At 48.2% G+C, this 26,183-nt stretch overlaps 8 protein-coding genes across 8 annotated transcripts; 4 read left to right on the top strand and 4 right to left on the bottom strand.

The window, feature by feature from the left end:
* Positions 1-5,552: 5,552 nt before the first annotated feature.
* Positions 5,553-7,081, bottom strand: DFJ58DRAFT_910530 (uncharacterized protein; the record flags this gene model as incomplete). Its single annotated transcript, XM_041395189.1, has 7 exons — positions 6,959-7,081; positions 6,792-6,906; positions 6,578-6,742; positions 6,404-6,434; positions 6,125-6,339; positions 5,879-6,075; positions 5,553-5,831 (listed from the first exon to the last, which is right to left on the bottom strand). The coding sequence occupies exons 2-7, from the start codon at positions 6,826-6,828 to the stop codon at positions 5,553-5,555; spliced, it is 924 nt and encodes a 307-aa protein (XP_041249678.1). The 5' UTR covers positions 6,829-6,906; positions 6,959-7,081.
* Positions 7,082-8,333: 1,252 nt separating this feature from the next.
* On the bottom strand, positions 8,334-9,194 carry DFJ58DRAFT_713524 (uncharacterized protein; the record flags this gene model as incomplete). Its single annotated transcript, XM_041383925.1, has 2 exons — positions 8,334-8,979; positions 9,031-9,194. The coding sequence occupies 2 exons, from the start codon at positions 9,192-9,194 to the stop codon at positions 8,334-8,336; spliced, it is 810 nt and encodes a 269-aa protein (XP_041249677.1).
* Positions 9,195-10,152: 958 nt separating this feature from the next.
* DFJ58DRAFT_760351 (uncharacterized protein) lies at positions 10,153-12,524 on the top strand. The gene is made up of 3 exons (XM_041388411.1): positions 10,153-11,246; positions 11,300-11,440; positions 11,497-12,524. The coding sequence occupies exons 1-3, from the start codon at positions 10,311-10,313 to the stop codon at positions 12,223-12,225; spliced, it is 1,806 nt and encodes a 601-aa protein (XP_041249676.1). The 5' UTR covers positions 10,153-10,310; the 3' UTR covers positions 12,226-12,524.
* Positions 12,525-13,059: 535 nt separating this feature from the next.
* DFJ58DRAFT_760346 (Alpha/beta hydrolase family-domain-containing protein) lies at positions 13,060-14,895 on the top strand. Its single transcript, XM_041388410.1, has 8 exons — positions 13,060-13,501; positions 13,568-13,691; positions 13,740-13,929; positions 13,980-14,126; positions 14,182-14,433; positions 14,486-14,570; positions 14,622-14,649; positions 14,699-14,895. The coding sequence occupies exons 1-8, from the start codon at positions 13,079-13,081 to the stop codon at positions 14,761-14,763; spliced, it is 1,314 nt and encodes a 437-aa protein (XP_041249675.1). The 5' UTR covers positions 13,060-13,078; the 3' UTR covers positions 14,764-14,895.
* A 1,422-nt stretch (positions 14,896-16,317) lies between these two features.
* On the bottom strand, positions 16,318-17,118 carry DFJ58DRAFT_676867 (uncharacterized protein). Its single transcript, XM_041383128.1, has 3 exons — positions 16,813-17,118; positions 16,452-16,745; positions 16,318-16,389 (listed from the first exon to the last, which is right to left on the bottom strand). The coding sequence occupies exons 1-2, from the start codon at positions 17,053-17,055 to the stop codon at positions 16,458-16,460; spliced, it is 531 nt and encodes a 176-aa protein (XP_041249674.1). The 5' UTR covers positions 17,056-17,118; the 3' UTR covers positions 16,318-16,389; positions 16,452-16,457.
* Positions 17,119-17,152: 34 nt separating this feature from the next.
* On the top strand, positions 17,153-17,903 carry DFJ58DRAFT_760341 (uncharacterized protein). The gene is made up of 5 exons (XM_041388409.1): positions 17,153-17,266; positions 17,318-17,375; positions 17,457-17,555; positions 17,577-17,579; positions 17,617-17,903. Exons 1-5 carry the CDS (start codon positions 17,191-17,193, stop codon positions 17,705-17,707), a joined length of 327 nt encoding a protein of 108 aa, XP_041249673.1. The 5' UTR covers positions 17,153-17,190; the 3' UTR covers positions 17,708-17,903.
* Positions 17,904-18,105: 202 nt separating this feature from the next.
* On the top strand, positions 18,106-19,825 carry DFJ58DRAFT_760336 (Alpha/Beta hydrolase protein; the record flags this gene model as incomplete). The annotated part of the gene is made up of 8 exons (XM_041388408.1): positions 18,106-18,543; positions 18,595-18,712; positions 18,765-18,957; positions 19,008-19,154; positions 19,210-19,461; positions 19,515-19,602; positions 19,654-19,681; positions 19,731-19,825. 8 exons carry the CDS (start codon positions 18,106-18,108, stop codon positions 19,823-19,825), a joined length of 1,359 nt encoding a protein of 452 aa, XP_041249672.1.
* A 4,652-nt stretch (positions 19,826-24,477) lies between these two features.
* Positions 24,478-25,776, bottom strand: DFJ58DRAFT_405543 (uncharacterized protein). The gene is made up of 3 exons (XM_041380239.1): positions 25,768-25,776; positions 25,361-25,709; positions 24,478-25,102 (listed from the first exon to the last, which is right to left on the bottom strand). Exons 2-3 carry the CDS (start codon positions 25,541-25,543, stop codon positions 24,662-24,664), a joined length of 624 nt encoding a protein of 207 aa, XP_041249671.1. The 5' UTR covers positions 25,544-25,709; positions 25,768-25,776; the 3' UTR covers positions 24,478-24,661.
* Positions 25,777-26,183: the final 407 nt, after the last annotated feature.

The following is a 26,183-nucleotide window of genomic DNA, read 5'->3' as shown; positions in this document are numbered from 1 at the left end:
CCACACGCTGCAAGGCAATTTTGTGTTAAATTGCCTTTGCAGTCACGAGCGGTGTCACGATCAGCAGCTGAGGGATGGCAAGCGATGTGTGTGCCATCAATAGCGCTGATTACGTCTGTGAAGTAGGGAAATAGTTTTGTCGTCTCAAGGATTTGGGTGGGTATTGGAGTTTCTGTGTCGGGAAGCCGGACATAGGTGGAATAGATTGGCCAGGAGGAGAATGCAATAAGAATCCATTTGAAATATCTGAAAGCAATATTGAGCAAGCATAGGGGTAAGAGTGGGAAGACACACTTTGATATAGTATCGTTTGAACACTGAAAACGCTCAGCAAGGTGGCATACAGAAATGCCTGTAACACAGGCATATAGGAAGATGGTGAGTTGCTCCTCTAGAGTTACATGTTTTGAATTGTTTATGCCACCATCACGAAGTACTTGTAGTAATATAATAAATACATGGCAATGTACACCAAGCTCACATCAAATTCATTCTGGATGGCCGTTGAGAAGCTCGTTGACCCACCCAACCCCTGTCAGAATTGACGTGTGATAGGGCTGTTTGTCATAATAGACCCCTGCAATATTGATAACTTCTGAAGCCGACATGACCATGCGCTGAAAAAAGTCGATGATGGTGTGGAGAAATTTGATATCTGCTTTCTCTGCATCATCAACACTCCCCAAGTCCTCACTGGAGTCATCTCCCTCGTCCTCCTCATCCTCCTCATCCTCCTCATCCTCCTCATCCTCCTCATCCTCCTCATCCTCCTCATCCTCCTCATCCTCCTCATCCTCCTCATCCTCCTCATCCTCCTCATCCTCCTCATCCTCCTCATCCTCCTCATCCTCCTCATCCTCCTCATCCTCCTCATCCTCCTCATCCTCCTCATCCTCCTCATGATGCCGCTCATTCCTCGAGTTCGACAAATCCTCTTCATCAGCAGAAGGGTTGTCACTGTGGCGAAGGAGGTGGGGGAGCATGGCCGTGGTATGCATGTACATACACATGCATATCAATAACCCTAATCAGCGTGACATCAGTTTCAAACTCCGAATGGCAGCATGCTTACTTAACCTTGTGATTTTCTTCCAGAAGTTTGTCGAAGTTGGGCGAAATCCCGATCCCGAACAGACTCTAAATGTCACTGCTTGCTTTTGATAGGCTTGATCTAGAAAGGAAATCATAAACTTCGTGATCTCTACATTTTTTAGTCCCACACTGCAGAGCACTATTAAAGCTCCAGTGTGTAAATACCACTGCTTGCTTTTGACAGGCTTGATTTAGGAAGGAGATCATAAACTTTGTGATCTCTGCATTTTTTAGTCTCGCGCTGATAAGCCATCACAAATACTAAACAGTGCCAAAGAGTAAATTTGGCATCAAATTTTCAAGCAGGATATAATACTCATTGAATGGTAAGCAAGGTGCCAAGCTGAAATGTGATTCATTGCTATAAACTCTCAAGCCAAGTGTCATATACCATATTCCTGGGTACAGATCCAAAGATCCGGATCTCAGATCCGATCCAGATCCGATGGACATATCCAGTCGTCCGGTCCACAGATCCGATCTAATCCTTATTTCATGTCCTGTTCATATAACTCTAACTATCATTCATCTCCTTTCGGCATTCCTGTACACCGGTATACCGGTTATCCTTTACTTCCAGTTATGCTTACTGATCCGCTACACTTACTGATCCGCTTTAACTTATACTTCATTCCCGGTTATGATACATTATCCATCCGACTTACCAATATGCTGTACACATACTTTGCTTATACTTTGTACATAGCCTCACACCTTTGCTTATTGATCATTCTGTTAGTTATCCATAGTATATAAACCCTTGTACATGCGCTGTAGTAGATCAGTTCGAATATCATCTTAGATTGCACTCATTCTGCCTGGACTCTAAGTCCCTCCATTATCCGTCCAGACTTGAGTATGATACTCTTGTCTACTCCGAGACTTAGGATTGATTCCTATAGTCTATATATCCGTCTCTGTCTTCGGACAGTCTTCACCCGTTAGTTTCTAGTTCGGATCCGATCCGGATTAGCCGTTACTCTATATGTTCGATATCCGGAAGCCTTAACGGATTCGTTACGATACTTATCTGTCTCACTAGACGCGATACTCTAGCACTCTGAAATAAGGGGCAAGACTCGGGAAAGGGGCACAGCGCACGAGCTGAGGCCAAAGCCCTTTGGATCTGATACCACTTGAGTACGGTCTTAACACCAAGGCACTACATCGCAAAGGTACATTGTCTATCGCTTGTGAAGCAATGGTGCTGGTGCATGGTATAATAAATCAGATGCTCATTGTAAGAGATACAACAGAAGGTCAGGCAAAAATCTGAAACAAGTTGTACATCAGTGGTCATTTGCTTTGAGATACCCATGAGGTGGTTGAGTAGTGCACAAGATCTTTGGATGTTTCAGGCTAGAGATACCAGAAGGGTTCAAATTATGAAGATTACAATGGTTGTGTGAGATTACAATTCAGTACTATCACTATGTATACTTACAGCACTACACCAGGATTTGAATCATTTACAAATATTGTCACAACTGCGAACTCTTTGAACTCAATCAAACTTGTTTTTCTTGAAGAAATGATCTGATGAAGCAATATATTAGATAAAATTTTGATATGCATCACTCTGGTGTTACTGTTTGTTTGCAAAGTGGGATCCTTCGAGTAGTAATATCTCATGTAACATGTATTGGAAGATTGTCCGCCCTTCATAGAATACACTGCTCTGAGTGATGGGCAACTATTAATCAGTCAAGACAGCTGAGATCTTCATTAAGAGGTAATACATACTCCTATGTACATGAGGAATAAGTTCTGCTCTAAAATATATCAGAGCATTGTTTGTGCTGGGTGAAATATATTTCTTTGAGTGACAGTTGACCAATACCTGTACAACACATACAACTCTGTTGTTATGGTCCAGTTGCAACATAAACTCATATTATCTGCCCTTGAGTGAGTTACATCCATGTCATCATCACCCTGAGCTGGTAAAAAGATATCCAGTGGAGGCTGAATGATATGTGTCCATATTACTGGGGACATCACCAAAGTGTATTTCACTTTAGCACATTAAAACCTCCTTCTTTGACCCTCTCAGCATCAGTCTGTATTAAAGTTCATGAGCCTGTGCCCACTCTTTTTTTCTTGCATCCATCCAAACTCAAAAGGTTCTGGAATAAATAATGCCCTTAGGCTGGCATGCTTGTGCATTCATCTTTCCTCGATAAACCCAAACATTCCCATGTGAAAGTGGTCAGCAGATATACAAAGATTGTTGTGATGCCCTACTATATATTATAAGTGATAGGGCCAGCTAAAAGTGGCAAAACCCGCTACCTTGTTGGTTAGTCATCACGCGTCGTAGTGACATTCCCACTCCGCCAGCTGTGCTCATTTTCTCGGCATGCCAGGCAATTTGTTCCCACAGTTTACACCTTTGAAGGCACAGTAATGATGACGTCGTGCTGAGATTTATTTGTTTACACATTGCTTCAGCTACAAGCACATCTGGTGTTACATATAAGCTACTAGTAGTAGCACCAGCTAAAGTGGTAAAGCCAGCTACCTGCTTTGGCAAGCGCCATGTCACTGTCAGTCAAATCCCGAACGTTTGTCCTCACCAGATACATTATGCATACCAGTCCTATACCATAGCGGCTGCTCAATTTAAATAATCATGTTACTGTTCGTGGTCTGTATCTGATATCTTGCTCAGATGGAGCAGAGGAGGCAGGAGCATATCGGCTCAGCCTCGTGCCTCAGCCAGCCGACATGCTCCCCTTGCAGTCATTTGGACAATAAAAATGTTGGAATTGAGACTATGTGCAATCTTGAACTCGACATCGGTTGTAAGCGCACAGCCAATATCATAAGAGCTGTGAGAATTCCAGTAAACCAAGAGATCAAATGCGACAGAATCAGGAAGACAAAAAATGAACAGTCATGGTGGCAGATATAGACAGAGGAGTAATGGCACTCTGATAATCATAGGGGTTGAAGTCTGAGTTCTGAGTTCTGAGTTCTGAGGGGCCCGAGGCCTGAGGGCCCAAGTGACTGAGCAAATGAGCAATCGAAGGAGAGACAACAGAAGAATGTGATTCAAGGTTAGAAGCGACAGATACAGGAAGACTCAGAACGAGGTCATGATGGTAGCTAAAGACAGATGGCGGTGCAAGGCGCATGGCAGAGAGAGGATGGCCTAGACCGATCAATCAACACAACCAAAATCAATCAAAATCACCCAATTGGCTCATGATCTGACCAAAACGAGTGATGAGCACAGCTTAGTCCATGTAAGGAAATAACAGTAACCATATAAGGAGCGAAAGATAGGGTTCTCAGAATCGGACATACCGCAAAAACGTGAAAATAGCGAACGACAAGACCCACTCCCTTACAGTAGCAGGAACTTTAAATAACTTTCTCATCTGTTCACCAGTTCTCTGATGTCATCACATCAGCAAAATCTCCTTTTCAGTCTTGTTTGTATTACTTGGTCTGAACAAAGTCGCTAAGTAGAAAAAGGAAACCTCTGATGCTCACTTAGGTGGCGGAATCGCCTGGGCGCGCCATATACGGTAGGATCGGTCACGTGACTCACGAACCTCGTCCCGTTTTGGCGTTTCGATTCCCCCGCTTACCCCGCTTTCGCCTTGTGTTATACAGTGCCTCGATTTTCCAGCGCACTCGATTAGTGTTGTGACGTGCAATCCGAGAACATGGTTCGTGCACTCACTAGTGGAGTTACGCGAGCATCTGAGTGGCGGAGTAAACAGTTAGTATAATAGATGTAGCAGCAACAGCGCTGAGCAAGCACAAAGTCAAACTGACTGCATGTGACTCCAACAGTTCGAGCAACACAGTACATAAATTCGGGCTTCCTCCGATGCACATGTTTCACGACCAATATACTTCCAGCCTGAGGTCATTTGCGTTAGTGATGATGCCAGCTACTTCGCGAAATGATGTAGACCCAAGTGCCATTACTCTAGCAGGAACGACCGGTCATTAGATCTAGGCCATTGAGTGAAAATCACCCGTAGGCTTTTCGATACCGGAAAGCCGGAGTTGCGGCTTACAATTAAAATTGTATCCACTGGCCTCGCTCTCACTGACAGCAAACCCCCTACCGACATGTATAGGGCGGAAGTTAAACGGGAGCTTGACCTAGGGTGGGAGGACGATGCCGAACGCAAAAATGGCACCGATACCCGTCTCCTTGAATGAAGACAGTGGACTGACCAGAATTTCAAGCTCTGCATTGACCCATTGAATTAGCACAGATGGTAATGCGGCCGTGTTGAGATTTTCGTCCCCAGATTGGAATAGAGGGGGTCAAGGAGTGTGATTGCACGGTTTAGACACGAACGGCAAAACTGACCTTGATCGATCGAGAAAACCCAATTTGCCAGGTAGAAATTAGAAGAAAATAAAAAAAGTGTGCATTCCACAAGGACCCTGCCCCACTAACGTGGGAGTCAGGAAGAAACCAACTTTTTGCTGCTCTAACACCATTCCTTCGTCTGCTTTGGCTCCCTGTTGTTGTGTAAAGTAACGTCGTCGTCATCGCTTGTTTTCATGGAACGGAGACGAGAGTTGGAGAGATCTTCCAGTACGATCGTGGTGGTTTCAACAGCTATGCGAGTTGCAGCCATGCGTGTCCTATGCTGTCCGCCAAAAGTTATGATGGGCGTCGGATTGGATGGTGAATCCTCATCTAAACTTATACGGAAGATGAACGCGACGACCACGCTCAAGTTCGCAACGATTAGAGACACGGAAGCCTAAAGCGTGATCAGCAACGCTCGAGGTCTAAACACTGACACCGAACCTCAACTATAGCAGCCATAACCTCCTTAAGTCCTCCACCAGCGAAGATGTAATATGCATGGGTAAGACTGACGATTGTGGTGATTGCTGACGTAGAGAAGACAGATAGTATCCGGACTTTTTGCGTCTTTGACAATCTGACTTTGTAAATGAGGAAAAATGGAGCAACGATGAGAAAACAGTCCGCAAGAACGTCGGCTGAGATACATCAGAAGACCGATATATTTTATGAACAATGAATCCTCACTGATCATCTGCGTGATTGCAACACGTCTGCCGAGATCGCACTGCGGATGTGATTGTGATTTCCAGTTGGGCTGAGTTTCACAAATCCACCACAGTTGTGCAAAAAGGAGAGCCCATATAGCGCCGAAGGTACCGACAGCGCACATAAGAAATTTCCTAAAGATTCCCGGGATTGTGAGTCGCACAATGGTAAACAACATGGATAACTTCGATGACCTATGTGCGTATGTCAGTTCCGTCACGTTGCCATGGCACCAGAACCTCAGTACTAGTGTCTTACCATACAACTTGCATAAAAGAATTGTGCGATCCTGATGTGGTATTGGTACGTCTCTCAAGTATAAGAAGAAAAGAGAACGCACATGTAGTATAATGCTATCCTTGAGTTTTGAGGGTATCTTTCTGCGTTTCTTCAGCAAGGCATATACAACATGCAGACTGCAGGGACGCTCACCGTAATCTTGGAGATATAAGCAATCGGAGATTAATAGTAGAAAGTCGAATATCATGGCGAGGGCCGCCCATGCATCGTCGATCCCCAGACGCTTCTGCCGCACACGAATACACAAGCGGAAGGATGTGACAAGGACAGCCACAACCGTGAGGGTTATGTCCGCGACTAAAAAAATCAAGTACAGCGACGCAGCAAGTCAAGCAGCCAGACTCACCTTCCGTCTGTTGAAGGGTAGGGCCTGGGGACGACATGATATGTCTGAGAAAGTAATAAGATGGGCGAACGCCATATATGTGCAGTTACACGTTAAAATTTAGGGCTGCTCAATTCTGAAATTTTGGTTCCGTGTCATTCCGTGATTGAACAGTAGTTCCAGCTCACCCCTTCAATGGCGCCTCTTAAAGTTAAATGGTAATCGCATTTGGTCTCAAATCTATATAGACCTGTGATCGAGATCACGTGAGTTTGAGTGTAAATCATGCATCACAAATGCATCAAGTCCGGTTCGCACCAAAATAAAATAAAATCGAGATTCGAGAATGAGGAGAACCACACCGAGAAAACAAGCAAAATGGCTGATTGATAGTAAGTCAACGAATCTGCGAAGAACCAAGTTGTCATAATCCCGCCAAAAGCTGTCGGAGTCGTGCTCTCTGGTACCAGAATTGGCGACGAGACATCAACACCAGGGATACCGTCAGATGGGTATTTTGGATTAAGAAGAGGGTGTGCTTGGGGCTGGTGAGAATATGATACCGGCATCGAGAATGTTCCTGAATAATGACAGAGGTTCCTCATGATTCAATTGTGCGAGCAGTCGCAGGGGATCGCATTGTAAGATATGAATGTAAAAGAAACAACCTGAGGATGGTCACTTACGCCAGCTGAGCACCGCCGCATGTTGAGGCTTGAGCAGTGAGCACTGGCAAATCCCAACCAAAGTGAAACCTGCCTGCCTGATCAATACACGACCATCTAAACAAAAAAGACGTCCAGAATACAAGAGAGTCTAGCAGAGAGGATATTCAAGTGGAGTTCATAAGATGGAATGGAATCATAGATGGCAACCCAGGTTGTCGAAGTCGCCCTCCGAGTTTGCTCCGAGTCGTTGCCAAGTTGCTGAAGGTTGCTGACAGCGAAGTACGATGAACATTGAAGGCGGCCCGCAACGATCCGAATTTGGGGACATTAGTAAGCGGCAAGTAACGACGTCAGGCGGCCCGCACTTGTCAATGTCAAGACTGGCAGAGAAGCGCCCATAACCTGGTCCGTATCACTCAAAGCCAGATATCGATATAATGTAAAAGAATTGATGATCGTGTTACTGCATTAATGGGCAACGAAGTCCAATTCCAGATTGAATTGATGAAGATTACAAGTCACAGAAGGAGTAGTGGTTCTATCGCCGCCAGGCTCTCTGAAATGAAACTCAGGGGCACACGCACGATTGAAGTATAAGGTATACGAGGTATATTGATCATTTTGATACATAGTAGATACAAAGTCTCAAACACATTAACTCCCGATCGTAATTTACTTGGTATCTCGGCAGTCATAGAGATGTCTTGATATAGAGGAAAAGAAGAGGGGAAATAGTCAGGGATACAAGGGCATATGATGATAGATGCGGGACGATATGAGATGCGGAGAGATCCAGGAATACAGTGATGGGTTACGATCGAGAAAAGGCCAAGTAAAAGAGTTCGTTCGTGGACAGCCACCAGTGCCGAGTCCAGACAATTAATCAATCCTAGAATTAACGCGCCCCGGCACCAAGGTTCATGGCACCCAAAATGACCTCCCACGCCAAATCAAGACAGTGCCAGAGTTCAGGATCATGTACGCCCAATGCAACTGCGTTTCTCCATACAGCAGCGATATTCTGGGCGACGTTCGTGAGTGCACCCATTCCGGGGGCCGAGGACATGAGATGCGCGGATAGCGTGTGGAGGGCAGGTCCGGATGCTAGTGTGCTGCGGAGTGCTTGTGGGGATGTGAGGGTGGATAGGAAGGAGCCCGGGACAGCTGGAAGGAGTGCGGAGAGGAGTTGGGGTGCGGAATGTGTGTAGAGGAATGTGTGTAGGGGTGCGAATGCCGCCGGGGCGGGTATGGTGAGCGGGAGTACTGGGAGGGTGACGCTGACTGTGGCGCCGTGAGATGAGGCCGATGGGGGGAGGCGGGGGAGTGAAGCACAGTTGGATGCGAGGACGAGGGCGTGGGTTGGTACGAGGGTCACATATGAATCGGAGGAAGTGGATGATTTGGAGAGAGCGAGTATGTGTGTTGGGTAGGAAGAAGATGGGCCGGATGGCCGAATCGGGATCGTTAGGCTGGGTGTATGGTGCAGTTGGGAGCGATGCATGCTCGGAGACAATTGAAGGGCTGAGATACCAGCAAACATCCTGAGTGATGTGTTAGAAGGAGTTTATTGTAAGATTTGAAGTGGTACTGACTGGTTTGCCTGATTCTTGAGACCACGTCGGACGTAGTCGACCGGGACATGAGATAGTTCAGGATCGATAGCAGCAATATTCTGAGCAGGGACTTCGATGTACTGTGGACGTTGTAACTTGCGAGGAAGCTGGACGTTAGAAGGATAAGATTGTTGTGAAGCCATTGTTGATGTGATTGATTCCTCGTAATCCCAGATGGCTTTTGTTTGGATGGGGTGTGCAGGACGGACTTGGTACATTGTGGCTAATAACAAGAAGGATATCAAATCTCTTGGGAGTAGTTGTGTTTAAAAAAAAAGATGAGAATGAGAATTGCTTTATATCAGTCTAGTCTTGCGACCTTTTTCAGAACAAGGATATGTTTCTTGAGTTTGTTTCACTCTCTTTGACGCTTTTTTGGACATTCGTTTGTAGACGGTTTAGGTAATTCCCAGCAACCTTGCTCGCCCTCCGCGAGTCATGTCATTCAAGCCAGCGCGCGCTTTTTTACGTAGTCATCACTACTCGCCAAAAGGACAAGGACGTACCTTGTTCTTTCACCTCATCCGAGTCTGCTACCTAACCTTTTCTGGCATCAAGAACCTGCTCAAACGTGGCATACCTTGTTGACGAGCTCGAGGCAAATTTACGTCGATGTGATTAACGCCTTCGACTTCCATCTGATGCATTGTACGCCTTGTCTTAGGATCAAACCTTCTCGTTTTGTGATTGATAGTATATGAGTAGACCCTGCACTTCTAACCTTTTGTGGTACCGGTTACTTATAACAAGTAGATCTTGTTTGCGTGGTCAAGGCAAATTTACGTCGATGTCGACCTCGTTCTGTTTGTACGTGTCTAATAACTCTAGTAAATGACATGCACGCCGCCGCAGGCTAACCATCCGACGGTACTTGATGACGTTCTGAAACCAATACCGAGACCGCTATTGGCAAAAAAATAACGAGAAGACTGCCAGGTGGAACCCGGAACTAAATTCGGTCTGAGAGCTGGGACGTAAATTGCGATACGCTAGTCAGTGACTCCGTGAAATAAGAAATATTTTTCGATGCACGACTCGTGTAATACACGTTTTCAATGCATGACTAGTTTCACGGGTGGCCATGAAGTAAGCCTTCCCAAGCTAGAATAGGCAAGTCTCATATGTGTCATGTACAGCGGTTGAACTGCACCCACCTGTCTAATCATTTTACATGAATTTCTTGATGCGCGTCAGCCATTCCGCCCACAATTCACAAATACACTTGTCTGTCTTCTCCACCACCCTGAAGCACGCTTCACATGCTGCTCCACCATTCCCGACACCCACCAGGTGCCGAATCATCAACTTCCTTACTCTCTAGTAACAGAGAGCGTTCTTCCACCTTACGGCCCGCTAAGAAATCTAGTCCAAAATTACACCTGTCATCCGTTACAGCCAAGCGACCTCCTTCGCCTACGCTTGATACCCGGTCATTGAAATCCCCAACTAAACCCCACCCGAGACCGACTAGCCCTACCAATGGCACTGCCCATTCCTCAGGGTTTCGTGCACAGCTTGCCCATCTCTTGCCTCGCCATGCTATATTTCTCTTGCGCCTTACCATACATCAGCTCAGCAGCGTCCCGTTTGTCAATGGAGAATTCGAAGTACGGTGGAAGTTCAAGGGGGTCACATCTGGTGGAGGTCTATTGGGAAAGGTGAAGGGTAAGGGCAAGGCTATAGGGAGTACCACCCCGAACGGGAGTCCCAATTCAACTAAAGGAAAAGAGAAGGAGAAGCCTCACGAAAGCGAAATAGACGCAGCCAATGTCAATGACGCCTCAGACGCTCAAAGTATCACCAACTCCAATTCATCCCACTCACATGACCCATCCATCCCCTCAGTCATCGTATCCGTAAACTCACCTATAGTATCCCCTACTTCAACCTCAAATACGCACACCGTCTCAACCCCTAGTACATCCTCATCATCTTCCAATTCTCGTGCTCAACTCGTACCCCCACAATACCTTTCCGCTGACTGGTTACCCCAATCTGCCCCACCAGACCCTTCCCCTTCTCTCGCTAAATCACCTCCGAACGCCTATTCTCCTGCCAAAGGACACACTGCGTTCGAACAGCTTAAGGAACACAGCGTGGCATGGGAACACACTCTTGATGTTATGGTCCAGATAGGTATTGGTAGGGAAACTAACGAACTCGGAGGTTGCGAGGCAAAATTCGTCGTTATGCAGGTCAGTTTTTCGTAGTGGCTTTTCTTGTCATATTTGCTGAGTATGTTTCGCAGCGAGTTATTCCAGGCGATCCAGACGCACCGCGAAATCCTAGGCTTGGCGCTGTGAGCCTAAATCTCGCTCAATACGTCGATGCTGGAGTCGTCACTCGCCGCTATTTGCTTAGGCAGAGCAAGACCAATGCTACGCTCAAGGTATTTTCACCATCAATCTCTCTCTGTTTTTTGGACTTACTTGGCATTTCCCATAGCTCACCGTCCAATTAGAACACATCAGTGGCGAATCATCCTACATCGCCCCACCTCTCCCTAAAGGAGAGATCTTAAGTGGGGTAGCTGGTCTACTCGACAACGACATCTTCCGAACACGACCACGCACCCTCGACCTCTACGCAAACGCAAACTCATCCTCATCCTCTGTATCCACCATCTCGACCCACTCTTCTAGAAAACGCAGGCCTGGTTCAAAGCGAAAAAAGAACCCGCTGGACGCGAGCCAACTTCCCAATACTCGTGGTATCCGTGGGACGGAGAAGCTCATCGAAGCGCTGTTTAACCCTGCACCTGTCACGCGCCCAGGGCAACTCACCCCCTTCACATATCTCCACGAGCCCTCAGCGCAGCTGCATGACCACTCTCGAGAAGTCGCCACAGAAGATGGGCACGTCCAAGTTTACGCGGACGAGGATGAAGCAAGACTCGCAGATGAATCTTTATATTCAAATTCGAATTCAGATTTCGTGGACCTGAACCACCCTCTTCCAGCACGCCAAGGCTCGGAGAGCGATTATCAGAGTATTCGCTCGAAGTGGACTGGCTCGTTACGGGCGCCGTCTATAAAGAGTATGCGGTCTGTTGCTATGAGTCGGTCAGAAGTCAACGTTAACGAGCTCGGCTTGAGCACTACTGTGTCGAATACGACTATTGTGGAGAAGCGGGTGTGGTGGCGGAAGGTGCTTCATGCCGGAGCTGCATCATGATCGTAGGGGTCTTTCTTTTTCCTGCATTTACGTTTTTTGTCCCCTTTAAGGTTGCTCTTCTCACTCAAGTTTTCGATTTTGTTATTGCGCTGCACTGCTCTGGGAGGATTCAAACAATCGGGTTTTCATTTATATATCTATAGCTGCATTTTGCTCTTACCACATTGTTCTGTTCGTTCATCTTTCACTACATAAATCTTACGGTATGGTATATAGCCATGCCTTAGTCGATTATTTTATTCTCACGCTAGCGCTGAGCACTTGAAATGAAATGAGACACAAGTTTAACTTGAAAGAAACTGGGTCGTTGATTGCAGGGTATTATCTAGGAGGATATGCCATTGCAACAGGACAGTCGCATCTAAATTCCATCAGGATTCAGCTCAGAGACCTTACAAGAAGCACTGAATAACCCTCACTTACCACTAGTTATGACGCATTAACTTGAGGAGGCGTCGACCCCGACCCAAACATCCCCCAGCGATATTCATCCTCGCCTCCCTCGCTTTCCATGCATGTGCGATTTTTGCTTTGCAACTTTGTTTCCCCTCTTTCAGAGCTGTATGATCGATCTTCGCTTCTGCCCGGGCTGGCACTTCAAGTTGTGCCAAGGCCTCGTCTTCGGCACGTTTGATGTCCTTGATTCCAACATGCATGCGCATATGTAGTAACTATTAGATGGGATTCGGAAGACAGTTGTTCCTTCTAATGATCACTTGTTTCCAGAGCGCGATCATCACGGCGTCAGAAATCGATACAATTCACGATTGACCCTGTCAGGAGCGCATATACTGCGGCATCTGATGTATTCTCTTTGGGGACCGAAAACAACGACTTGAACTTCCAGACAGTCATGACATCCTCATATCCCTACACACCCACAACGCTTCGGACGACCGTGAAACCCCGTCCATGGGTGCCATTTAAGCCTCATGAGGGGCACGTCGAAGTCCCGCCCCTGCCCTTCAAACCCAGGTCCGATGACTTGCTCGGTACATACAACATCAGCACGCATATCATACTTGCAGCCAATCCCAGAGTCACCCCAAACATTCCAGTTCCCGAGCCACCTCCTCGCTCTTCGAAAAGAACCGAGAGCGATATCAAGAATTTAGGACTTGAACTCATGGAACAACAGGCCCGGCTAGGTGAGGAGGGCTACTCCGGAGTCACAGACGAAAGGTTACTGTGGAATTGTGTCAACCGATATGTGAAAAAGACAAGGAGGCCAAAGTCGGAACGAAGGGGATCACCTTGTTCCTTGTGCACGCAACGGGTTTTCCGAAGGAAGTGAGTCTCGTAATGTCTATTCATGCATGCTGAGAATCTAATCGTGTATTAGATATGGGAGACTCATTTATGCTATCTACTAGCTGCCTGTGGTGCCATAGATGAGATCTGGTCATGGGAATCCGTGCAACATGGAGACTCTGCTCTGCTAAACCGACATAATCTCAGTGGTAGCTGTGAGAGATCGCTTCTTAGACCTTCCACTTGGAATTAATCGACAACAGCTGATTGGACTGACAATGCGAGAGACATTACAAACTTTCTCATCAACTATATGCCAGAAGAGGTAGAAACATCTTCTCTGCCTATCCAACTTAATCGAGTTCCTGTATCCATTGGTGAATCACGCGAAAAGAGTGGTTTCTCCTCCCGGACCTTGGTCGTAGCAGGACACTCGTTTGGAGGTTGCTCGGTGTATGTTATTCGCAATTCAGAGACCTGTCGAATCTCACAGTATTGCACAGGACGTTAGCCGCGTTGCATTTCCCTGCCTTGTTCTCCTCGATTATCCTCGTCGATGCGGTAATCGATACTTACCAAGGACCTATGTGGGAGCTCATGCAGGCTTTTGTTGGGGCTACTTTGATAAGGCGTGATCAATGGCCATCACGGTGATTGAACTTCGACAATACTCTTGCATCGGATTACTACTGACTATGATTGTAGGGAGGACGCCCTGCGTTCCTTTAAATCATCACCCTTGTTCTCCGCTTGGCATCCTGACGTCCTTCGGCTCTATGTTGATTTCGGACTGTACGAGGATGAAAGCGGATGCGTCAGATTGAAAATGCCTCCCGTTCACGAGGCTCTTGTGCTTGCGAACCCACGAGCTAGGCGTGAAGCCTGGGAATTAATGGAAAAGCTTGACGAAAAGATTGAACTACTTTGGATTCTTCCCGGAAAAGACATTCTGGATATGTAAGCCAGGTGGCAGAATGAAATTCACTAACTGATAGGCACTACCCGACAGGTCGATATCGGAGGTGATTAAGCAGCGTCCTTGGCGCAGACCTGCAAATTCATCCAACATCATCTTCAAGTCAACTGGTCATCTTGTCTGTATCTCGCTTTCAATTAGTTCTATAACTAACTTAGTTGTGGCTTAGATTCCTCAGGAGTCTCCGGAAGAGCTTGGTATGTTGACATGAATGACTAATTGATTGCAATCTAACTGTTCATACAGCGCGAGTTATGGCCGATTTTCTGCACAGGAAATACGATATTTGCTCAGGGAAATCAAAGCTCTAGAATTATGTACATGGACGGGTGCTATGCGACACTACCTGTAAACTTTAGCAACCACTTCGACGAACGTGTTAATGGGATGAGTTTCTATTTGTTTAGGCTCTGGATAACTTACTTGCGTACATGTAGGTGGCAACTACTTTTGTGACATTATACATCCTGTCCCATTGATAGAAGTACGGCTGGAGGCACGTCAGCGCCGAACCTCCGTGCTCGCTGTGTTAGACAGCGAGCTCAAGTATCTCGCCACGAAACCCATCAATAGGAGGAGGGCTCTCGTACCTTGTCCAAAATGACACCTGTCGGCTTCTCCAGCTAAGTGAAATAGACGTAGCCAACGCTAACGACGCCTCAAATACCCAAAGCATTACCAACTCCAACTCATCCCACTCGCACGACCCATCCGTCCCCTCAGTCATCGTATCTGCAAACTCGCCTATAGTATCTCCTAGTTCCACCTCTAATATGCGCACTGTCTCAGCGCCTAGTACATCCTCATAATCCTCCCATTCTCGTCCTCAACACCTACCCCCACAATACCTTTCCGCTGGCCGGTTACCCCAATCTGCCCCGCAAGACCCTACTCCTTCTCCCGCTCAATCACCCCCGAATGCCTATTCTCCTGCCGAAGGTCACTCTGTTCGAACAGCTAAAGGAACACAGCGTGGTACCTTTGATGTTATGGTCCAGATAGGTATTGGCAAGGAAAACAACGAACTCGGAGGTTACGAAGCAAAAATTGTCGTCATGCAGGTCCGTTTTTCATAGTGGCTTTTCTTGTCATCTTTGCTGAGTATGTTTCGCAGCGTGTTATTCCAGGGGATCCAGATACACTGCGAAAGCTGTTTAATCCTCCACCTGTCACGCGTCCAGGGCAACTCACCCCCTTCATGTATCTCCGTGAACCCTCAGCACAGTCGCAGTCGCATGAGCACTCTCGATAACCCACCACAGAAGACGGGTACGTCCAATTGTACGCGGAGGACGAAGGCGAAGATGAAGCAAGACTCACAGACAAATCTCTATTCGAATTCGAATTCCGTGGACCTGAACCACTCTTCCAGCTCGTCTGGACTTGGAGAGCAATTATCGGAGTGTGCACTCCAAGTGGACTGGCTCGTTACAGACTCCGTCTATGAAGATTATGCGGTCTGTAGGTGTGAGTCGATCAGGGGTCAACGCTAACGAGCTCTGATTCGGAGTGGGAGTGAGCACTACTGTGTCGAATACAACTATTGTGCGGACGTGGTGGCGGAAGGTGCTCCATGCCGGAGCTGCATCATGTTCGGAGAGGTCCTACGTCTACGTTTTTTGTCCCTTTTATTGTTGTTATTCGTCATTCATGTTTTCGATTTCGCTACTGCACTGCGCTGCTCTGGGAGGATTTAAATAATCAGATTTTCATTGATATACCTATAGACGCATCACGCTCGTTCCGTTCGTTCATCTCTCACCACATAAATCGCATGGTATGGCATATAATCATGACCATGCCTTGGTAGATTATTCTTGCGATAGGACCCTGGGCGTTTGAAATGAAATGCAACATGCGCGGATTTAACTTGAAGGAAGCTGGGTCGTTGAAATTCGAGGTATTATCTAGGAGTATATACTACAGGACAGCCGCATCTGCATTCCATCAGGATTCAGCTCAGAGATCTTACAAGAAGCACTGAATAACCCTCACTCACCACTAGTTATGACACATCAACTCGAGGAGGCGTCGGTCCCGACCCAAATATCCCCTGAGAGATGTTCAACCTCGCTTCCTTCGATTTCTGCGCATGTGCGACTTTCGCTCTGCGTCTCTGTTTTGCCTCTTTCATCTCTTTCTCGAGCTGGATCTTCGCTTCTGCTTGTGCCAAAGCCTCCTCTTCGACACGTTTGACGTCTAGCTGTTCGCGTACCAAGATCCTGAGACGCATCCCCTCGATACCTAACAAATCGGGTTTTGTCCGCAGGAGGTAATTATCAACGCCGCCATGCTACTCCCCCGTAAAAGGGTATGATGAGAAAACCACCTTAAAATACCAAAACAAACTAGCAACACACCTTATTAATACTCTTAAGCGCACGCGTCGTAAGCTTTACTTTTACATCCCGCCCCAATGCATCCGATGTCAAGCGTTTGGTGTGAACATTAGGAAGCCATGTACGTCGGGTTTTGTGTTTTGAGTGCGGGACATTGTTTCCGTATTGTTTGGTTTTGCCGTGGAAGAGACCGAGTTGGGAGCGGCGGAAGGGAGTGGAGATTTTGGCTAGTGCTGAGGCTAGGATTGGGGGGGTGGGGAACATGGTTGATGGTGCCAAGAAGAAGCACTACAAGTTAACTTGGTCTTGGTCGGAAGTACTAGTCACGTGAGTAGTTTTCAGCTGAATCCTGATGGGATGCGTTTTGCTTCAGCTTCAACATTTCATTAATATTCCAACATGTCCACAGACCCAAGAGATTCGACTCGAGAAACTAAGCTGTCTCTGCCGAAAACGTGGCGTGCAGAGTCTGCTGGTGAGTGCAGCTCATTCGTTTGATTCTACAGAACTCAACACACACTGACAGACACTATTGGTTCAATGGGCATGTTCCTCGCTGGCTTAGTGTTAGTTTCTAGAAATCGGTAAGTCTAGTGTATGAAAACCACCTTTCCATGCTGGCTGTTCTTTTCAGGTATCCCTTATCTCACAACTCATCTTCACAGGTACCTAGCATGGCCAGTAGTCCTCATCGCGCTCAGCAGCTTCATGAACCAGCACCCTATTCGGACAAAGGAGGGTGGGAGTACGCCTTGGACGGCTCTCATGTGAGTCCGCAGTGCATAAATCTGACTTGGAGACACTATTAATACTACTACTACTCAGGACTGCGACGTTTGCGTTAATGGTGTCGCACGCTGCCATGTTCACGTTCACGGACCCTATGACTGGCGCGATCAAGTTTTCTTCGCCGTGATTATCGTGCTATATCTATATCTATATATCTTTAGGTTGTGATGGATAAGATGTGGACCTAATTCAATAGCGCACTGATGGACGGATTTGAGATCCGGCTGTAGCTGGTTCTGACCTTCTGGAATGTTTGTTTCTGATTCGGCTTTTGGTACCCCGTTATCATTCTGAATACTAAAATATGGCCTTACTAGACCTTACTTGGCTCCTTCGAACAACTGCTGAGCCGTCAAAGCCCGGTCACGGCATTCACAATTGAAAGATCCCTAGCTGAATGTTACAGCCATGACCGGGCGGTATATAATCCGTGCTAATTCTGCAAGATAACGATCAATCCGTACCGTATTCTCTGAACTGGAAGTCGGTAGAAAAGAGAGCTCCAGGCAGCAGTCATTGACAGTCATGACCTCCTATCCCTACACACCTACAACACTCCGGACGACCGCGAAACCGCGCCCATGGGTGCCATTCAAGCCTCATGAGGGGCACATCGAAGTCCCGCCCCTGCCCTTCAAACCCAGGTCCGATGACTTACTCGGTACATACAATATCAGCACGCATATCATACCTGCAGCCAATCCCAGAGTCAACCCAAATATTCCAGTTCCCGAGCCACCTCCTCGCTCTTCGAAAAAAAGAACCAAGAAAGATATCAAGGATTTAGGGATTGAACTAATGGAACAACAGGCCCGGTTAGGTGAGGACGGCTACTCTGGGGTCACAGACGAAAGGTTGCTGTGGAATTGCGTCAACCGATATGTAAAAAGGGACAAGGAGGCCAAAGTCAGAACAAAGGGGATCACTTTGTTCCTTGTGCACGGTGTGGGTTTTCCGAAGGAAGTGAGTATCGTGATACCTGTTTATGCATGCTGAGAATCTAATCGTGTTTAGATATGTGAGACCAATTTATGCTATTTGCTAGCCGCCTGTGGTGTCATAGATGAGATCTGGTCATGGGAGTCAGTGCAACATGGGGACTCTGCTCTGTTAAACAGACAAAATCTCAGTGGTAAGCTGTGAGAGATCGTTTCTCAGACCTCCCGCTTGAAATTGATTGACAGCAGTTGATTGGACTGACGATGCGAGAGACATGGCAAACTTTCTCATCAACTATATGCCAGAAGAGGTAGAGACATCTTCTCTCCCTATCCAACTTGATCGAGTTCCTGCATCCATCGGTAAATCACGCCAAAGGAGTGGCTTCTCCTCCCGAACCTTGGCCGTAGCAGGACACTCATATGGAGGTTGCCCGGTGTATGTCATTCACAGTTCAGAGACTTGTCGAATCTCACAATATTGCACAGGACGTTAGCCGCGTTGCATTTCCCTGCCTTGTTCTCCTCGATGATTCTCATCGATGCGACGCTTGATCCCTTTGAAGGATTTGTGTGGGAGAACAACCAGTACTTGGTTGGGGCTGCTTTGGTAAGGCGCGATCAGTGGCCATCACGGTGATTAAAATTTGATAATACTCTTGCGTCAGAGTACTACTGACTATGATTGTAGGGAGGACGCACTGCGTTCCTTTAAATCTTCACCCACCTTCTCTGTTTGGCATCCTGACGTCCTTCGGCTCTATGTTGATTTCGCACTGTACGAGGATGAAAGCGGATGCGTCAGATTGAAGGTGCCTCCCGTTCATGAGGCTCTTCTCACTGCGAACCCACAAGCTAGACGTGGAACCTGGGAATTGATGGAAAAGCTTGACGAAAAGATTGAACTACTGTGGATTTTTCCCGGAAAAGAAAGCCTGGATGTGTAAGTCGGGGTAGCGGAATGAAGTTCACTACCTGATAGGCGCTATCCGACAGGTCAATGTTAATGGAATTGAGGAAGCAGCGTGCTTGGCGCAGACCTGCAAATTCATCCAACATCATCTTCAAGTCAGCTGGCCACCTCGTCTGTATCTCGCCTTCAATTGTTTCTATGACTGACATAATCGTGCCTTAGATTCCTCAGGAGTCTCCAGAAGAGCTTGGTATGTTGACATAAAGGACCGATTGATTGCCATCTAATTGTTCATACAGCGCGAGTTATGGCCGACTTTCTGAACAGGAAATACGATATTTCCTCAGGAAATCAAAGCTCTAGAATTGCATATACGAACGGGTGCTGTGCGTGAATATATTAATAGGACGAGTATCTATTTGTTTAGGTGCTGGATAGTATGGAAAGTGGGAGTGATCAGATTCGCTGACCATATGCAAACATTGTAACTTGTCAATGCAACCCTTAATATTCAATCTTGTCCATACAAACTGCTAACATCCTTCTTGATCCCTACTTCACTTATGCAGACTACAGCTGATTCTGTCTGGTTGTGCAGTAGTCGATGTGATTGGCTAACAATTGATGCTGGCATGTACAGCAGCCTCGTGCAAGCCCCGTGTCCTCCTGCATCCAAATGAGCGCCCAGTCGTCCTTTAGCTTCAACTACGTCCCACAACCATCCAATCATTCAACCAATCAACCAACCAACCCCTTTTATCACTCGACAGCTGGATCGTTTTGCGACCTAAGTCTTGTCACAACTTACAAGCGTAATTCAATCCTTCGTACGTCATCCCTCGACATAACTATCGCCCAAATGATAGTTTAACGGCACCCTCGAACCTGGCTAGCACTTTCAGTTAGTCAATTTCATCACGCATATTTTTGAATGAGCGGGGATCAATGTCAGTATCTGTCTCTCTTGTACCTATTTACCACACTCTCTGACTTTATTAATAGTTCTTCCATCGTCTGAAGGAACTTGGGCGAGGCTGTCAGAGGTCATTGTCAAGGGTGCTCAATATAACTCCCGTGAACGTCAGCCCCACCCGAAATGTTTGGAAGGGACTCGGGTGGATCTCCTCAACTACATCCACAAATTACTAGAAGACCGAGAGAAGAATCAACTCATTTGGCTACATGGCACGGCAGGCGTTGGAAAGTCTGCCGTTGCGTTCACAGTAGCTGAAAGGATGAGAGGTCTAAAAATGACAGAGCAGACGAATGTCGAAAAGCGGCTCGGAGCAACTTTTTTTTTCTCGCGCAAGAACACGAAACGTTGCACGGCTGGATACTTTTTTGTGACGCTTGTCTACCAGCTTGTCAACAATTTCCCCAGCATCCGGAAGGATGTAAACAGAGCTATCCACGAGAATCCCGCCCTGCTAGACCCCGACACGCCTCTCTGCGACCAGATGGAGGTTCTCTTTATCCAACCTCTCCGGAAACTTCGACTCAGATTGCGCGGGTGTCCGCCTTTAGTGTTTGTCGTTGATGCCCTTGATGAATGCACATCTGAACCTGAGCTTACCGATCTCATCCTTTCCCTTGCACAAGCTCTCCGTGAACCTGATCTTCCCGCGACCCACATTCTGCTCACGAGTCGTTCGGAATCGCATATCTGTAAAGCGTTTCAGAACCAGGAGGTGGGCCCATTGGTGTGCGAGATACCAGTGAAAACTTCTGGGGAGGGCGCTGCCACCACCATCTCGCTAGACGGCGCCGATGTCGACAATGACATTTATATTTTCTTGAAGCATTCCTTCGGAGAGCTGGCAAATCGCCACCCGGATTTCCCGCAGCCATCGAGGGATCAACTTGCGCAGCTGGCAAGCCGCGCGGGCAGACGTTTCATCGTGGCGTCTACGATGATGAAGTTTATTATCGACGATGGAGATAATGATCCCCATGGTCGGCTGCAGCTGATGCTCGAGCTAACGAGCGAGTTGCTACCAGGAACGGAGGTCTACAAGTTATATGATAGTATTCTCTCTACATGTTCTGACCCCAAGCGGGCATACCTGCACTTATCCGTCGTTGCTGCCCTTGCAGACCCTCTGCCGATGTCACAAATCTCGAAACTACTCGGGCCTGGTCCTGGCAGGGATGTCGAGACAACGCTAGTGCAGCTACGGTCGGTCATCGATATCCCTACTGACTCCAGTCTCCCGGTAAATCTTTGTCACTCGTCCATTCGGGACTACGTTTCCGACCCCTCAAACTGCAGCCTCCTTCACGCACACGATATGTCAACCACCCACTCCCTACTCGCCGACGCTTCTTTCCGCTTGATGATGAAGGAGATTCCAAAAAGCACAGCCCTCCTTCATGCCCTCTCAGAATTACAGAGACAGAGCCAAGCTTTGCAGCCCCAAGACCCCAAGGAATTAAAAGACTCGTTGGTCTTCCTCGTCCAGCCACCGGAGCCAATGTCAGCCCTTTTGAGCCTGATGTGGCTTCGGGGAGATCGCACTCCAGATCTACGATTCTGGTTAGAGACCCTGGACGGGTGCGCTTGGTTGCAAACCCGCGGAGGGGACGACTGGCTGCAGACACAGGGAGGGCGAGACTGGCTGCAGACACAGGGTGGGAGAGACTGGCTGCAGACCTTGGGCGGGAAAGACTGGCTGCAGACTCTGCGCAGGCGATACTGGCTGCGGACGCAGGGAGGTCGAGACTGGCTGCAGACCCATGGAGGGGAAGACTCGCTGCAGACACCGGGAGGACAAGCATGGCTGCAGACTAAAGTTGGGCGAGTCTGGCTGCAGACTCCGGTGGGGCGAGAGTGGTTGGAGACCCGGGGCGGGAGAGTGTGGCTGGAGACCCAGGGCGGGAGAGGCTGGTTGGTAACTCAAGGCGGGAGTGACTGGCTGGAAACCCAGGATGGGCGAGTTTGGCTAGAGAACCCAACTGCGCGGGATTGGCTGGGTACCCAGGGCGGAAGAGGCTGGCTGCGGACCCATGGAGGGCAAGACTGGCTAGTTAGTCAGGGCGGGAGCGACTGGCTGAAGACCAGGGGCGCGAGTCGTTGGCTGGAGACCCAGGACGGGCGAGTTTGGTTGGAGAACCCGACTGCAGCTCACTGGTGGCAGACCCAGGTTGAGAGATACTGGCCGCAGCTCATGTGCCGACAAGACTTGCTGCTGACAATGTGTGGGTCAGACTGGCTGCCGACCACGCACCGTGACTGGCTACAGACCACGCAGCGGAAGTTCTGGCTGCAAACCCGGGAAGGACATGACTGGCTGCAGACCCAGAGAGGGCACGACTGGCTGCAGACCCTGGGTGGGCAAGACTGGCTTCAGAGCCAGGGAGCGCAACACTGGTTGCAGACGCAGAAAGGACAAGACTGGTTGCAGACTGACGGAGGGCATGAGTGGTTGCAGACACAGAGAAGAGAACCAGACTACCTGCAGACCCCGAGCGAGAAAGTTTGCCCAGGAACCCTGGGTAGACGGGACTACCCGCAGACCCCGAACCAGCCACACCTCCTAGACAGGCAAGACTGGGTTCAGACCCCACCCCAGACAAACTGCCTGCAGACTCAGAGAAGATACGACGGGCTGGGGCCCCAGGGTGGGGAACGCTGGCCGAAAACCTGGAGCGGGAAACGGTGGTTGAGGGGCCAGGACTGGCTGGAGACCCCAGGCGGGAGAGACTGGCTCGCCCAGGGCGGGTGGGTCTGGTTAGAGACCCGGGATGGGCGAGTCTGGCTAGAGACCCCAGGCGGGAGAGACTGGCTGGAGAACTCAGGCATGATTGTCTGGCTGCAGACCCAAGACGGGAAAGACTGGCTGTGGAACCCAGAAGGGAAGGATTGGCTACAGACCACCCGCGTACATGACTGGATGCTGACCCAGCGCGGACTAGACTGGCTCCGGACACGGGGCGGGAGAGAGTGGCTCCAGACCCAGCGCGGACGAGACTGGCTGTTGATCCCGCACGGGCAACACTGGCTGCAGACAGAGGGTAGGGGAGACTGGCTGCAGACCGAGGGCGGGAGAGACTGGCTGCAGACCGAGGGCGGGGGAATCTGGCTGCAGACGACCCACGGGTACGACTGGCTGCAAACCCCACACGGGCGAAGCTGGCTGCAGACTCCGCGTGGGCGGGACTGGCTACAGACGCTCCACGGCAAAGCATGGCAGTCCACTCCTGCAGCGTCTGTCTGGGTGACAATGGAAGAATTCTCCAGTACATTGGAAGCAATCACCAAATATAAGATTGCCCAAGAATTACTTCTACTGCCAGCTTTCCAAGTGGTCCAACAGTTCAAGAACCTGCCAGATTTCTTGATGCTTCCGACGTTCCTGGCGTTAAGCCACCATGAGTATGCCACCTGTGTATTGCCAGAAGGTCTTTTTCCACAGGAGATCGTCCGTGTTATGGGTGCCTTTATCATTTTCGCAAACGAAGCACAGGAACACAGTCGATCCGCCTCTGATGCCCTGAAGTATGCTTGTCAAAACTGGGCTGTCCACCTCTCGCGTGCTCCAAATCCACGGGATGACAAGCTCAATCATATATTTGAGGCTTTCTGGAATCATCATCTCCTTTCCTGGCTCGAACGGCAGTGGTGTTTGAAGGGTCTGAGGTCTTGCCTCGTTGTTTTATCTCAAGGGCAAAAGCTTGCAAAGGTGTGTTTCTTTTTCTATCATCCCATTCCCTCGCCAGACGTCACCGATAACCAACACCCCTTGTTTCAGGTTAATACTGTTGGTTCTAACATACCCCAGTTTTCTGCTGGTTCTGCTTACTACTGAAACAAACGCTTCATATGATACACTTATACCTTTCGACATGATTTTTACTGCTTCGTAACACGATCTTTGTTAGCTCTTAAGTGCTCTATCTCGTTATCTTAATTACCATCGACACCATACACTACTACGGTACTTCTCGGCTTCTGGTATTTACATCGTTGCGTCTTTCGTCGACACCTCAGTATTGTTCTCCAACTCTAGCGAGGTATGTATCTTCAACTGGATTATGATAGTGTTCAGGATAGAGAAAACTACATCGATGGAATGGAAGCTATGCATGGCCCATCAACTTGATTTCTCGTGAGCTTGCAATGGTCAGACGACCGGAACGAGGAGAGCACACGATGGCCGAGTCACTTCAGGCTCACTTCCAACCAGTCACTGAAGCTGGAACCGGCGTTGACGCAACCGACAGGAGAACATAGCTAGGCATAACTGTTACGTGCAAGTAAGTTGAATCGCCTAGCAAATGCTAGTGAAAATCCACGAAGTCTGCAAGGAATAGGATAACCTTTGACGCATTTTGTCCCAGTAGCAACGAGCGGAGAAATGCGACAAGTGCAAGACGCATCTTGAGGGGAACCATGACATGTTTCCGGTAGATTTGGCAGGGTGTACTGCTCGGTAGATGTTACGGTGACTAGCTCGTTTTCAAAGTTTGATCCAGGAGAATGGTCTGATTCTGCCTTCTCTTCGTCGAGGCCCACGGTTACCAACAGCCGTATCAGAGCTGCCAGTTTCTGCACATCTTCACGGATAGTAACTGGTACTGCCAGTGAACAAAAACCTGGCCAGGGATTTGTCGTGTCAGCATCTGGACGCTTCGCGGGACGAAGGTGGTCGTCATGATCACTGCCAGGTCCGACCTGGCAGTTGGAAATTAGCGTGGAGCTTTACAAAACCGACTAGCTATCAATAGGTAGCGGGCATTAGAAATCCCAAAGTAAAAAGAAGATATAAAAAGAATGACCCAAAAGTTCATTCCAGGCATCCCAGTAAATGGAGGTGAAAGATCCTCTGACTGAACAAAGCTAAAGGTAATTCTCCCTCTATTCCGACGTGCCATGGAGTTGACGGATGCGAATACAGTGGCTACGGAGTCGCGCAAGCATGTCTGTACTTACCGATGTTGTTCCGAAAGATGAGCTTGTTGCGCTGCACGTGCTTGATATGAGCAGACAATAGTGGCCTATAGAATTGTCTGCGGACATCCTAAAATTTGGTATGGGCATTCTATAATGTCGATCCACAAGCTGAGGCGGGGTATGTGAAGATTCCGCGTACGTTCTGCCACCTACCCCTCTCATGCGTTTCACGATTGAATTTGCTGGTAATAAGTCGTCGAGTGAAGTGGGGACTGATCGATAGGGAACGTAGTGAGTTACAGCTGCTGTGATGCACCCGTCATAGAATGTGTGCAAGCATATCCGGGTGATTGTACCGTGGTAGGTTTTGTGAACGACGCACTTGAATCTTGATGATGTTGTGTTAGAACTGAAAAGGATTTAGGCGAGAAGTTTACCAAACTTACTAGCAGATACAGCAACTATACCGTGACGGGCATTGTGAAGGTGAGCTTTCCTAGCAAGGGTTGATTGCTTGTTTGGCTGCTCCCTACGTAGTCCATGGCTTGATCAGATCTCAATCACGTACATCAAGAAGATGCCAGCCGCCCTGTTAGGCATTGAATATTGAAGCTGTTACCAAATACGCCGTCACCGGCGTTGACCGGGGCTTCGATGCCTGATTCCAACATGGTACCGATCATGGGTCAAGGAGATGGCATCGGTGTTCGGAATATTTGGGATGAACGAAAATAATCGTTCCGAAATATATACTGCGATCAACGGTAGCATACGAATAAATATAGCAGGGGTAAATATGCAATCGACGTACTCAGAAAGGACGAGTGAGTTCTGATGCCGAGAGCCACGCGACGATATCAGC

This window comes from Suillus subalutaceus (assembly GCF_016647625.1).
Source record: "Suillus subalutaceus strain FC151 chromosome Unknown DFJ58scaffold_6, whole genome shotgun sequence".
In the NCBI taxonomy this organism is placed as follows: domain Eukaryota; kingdom Fungi; phylum Basidiomycota; class Agaricomycetes; order Boletales; family Suillaceae; genus Suillus; species Suillus subalutaceus.
This window is presented reverse-complemented; position numbering and strand designations above follow the sequence as displayed.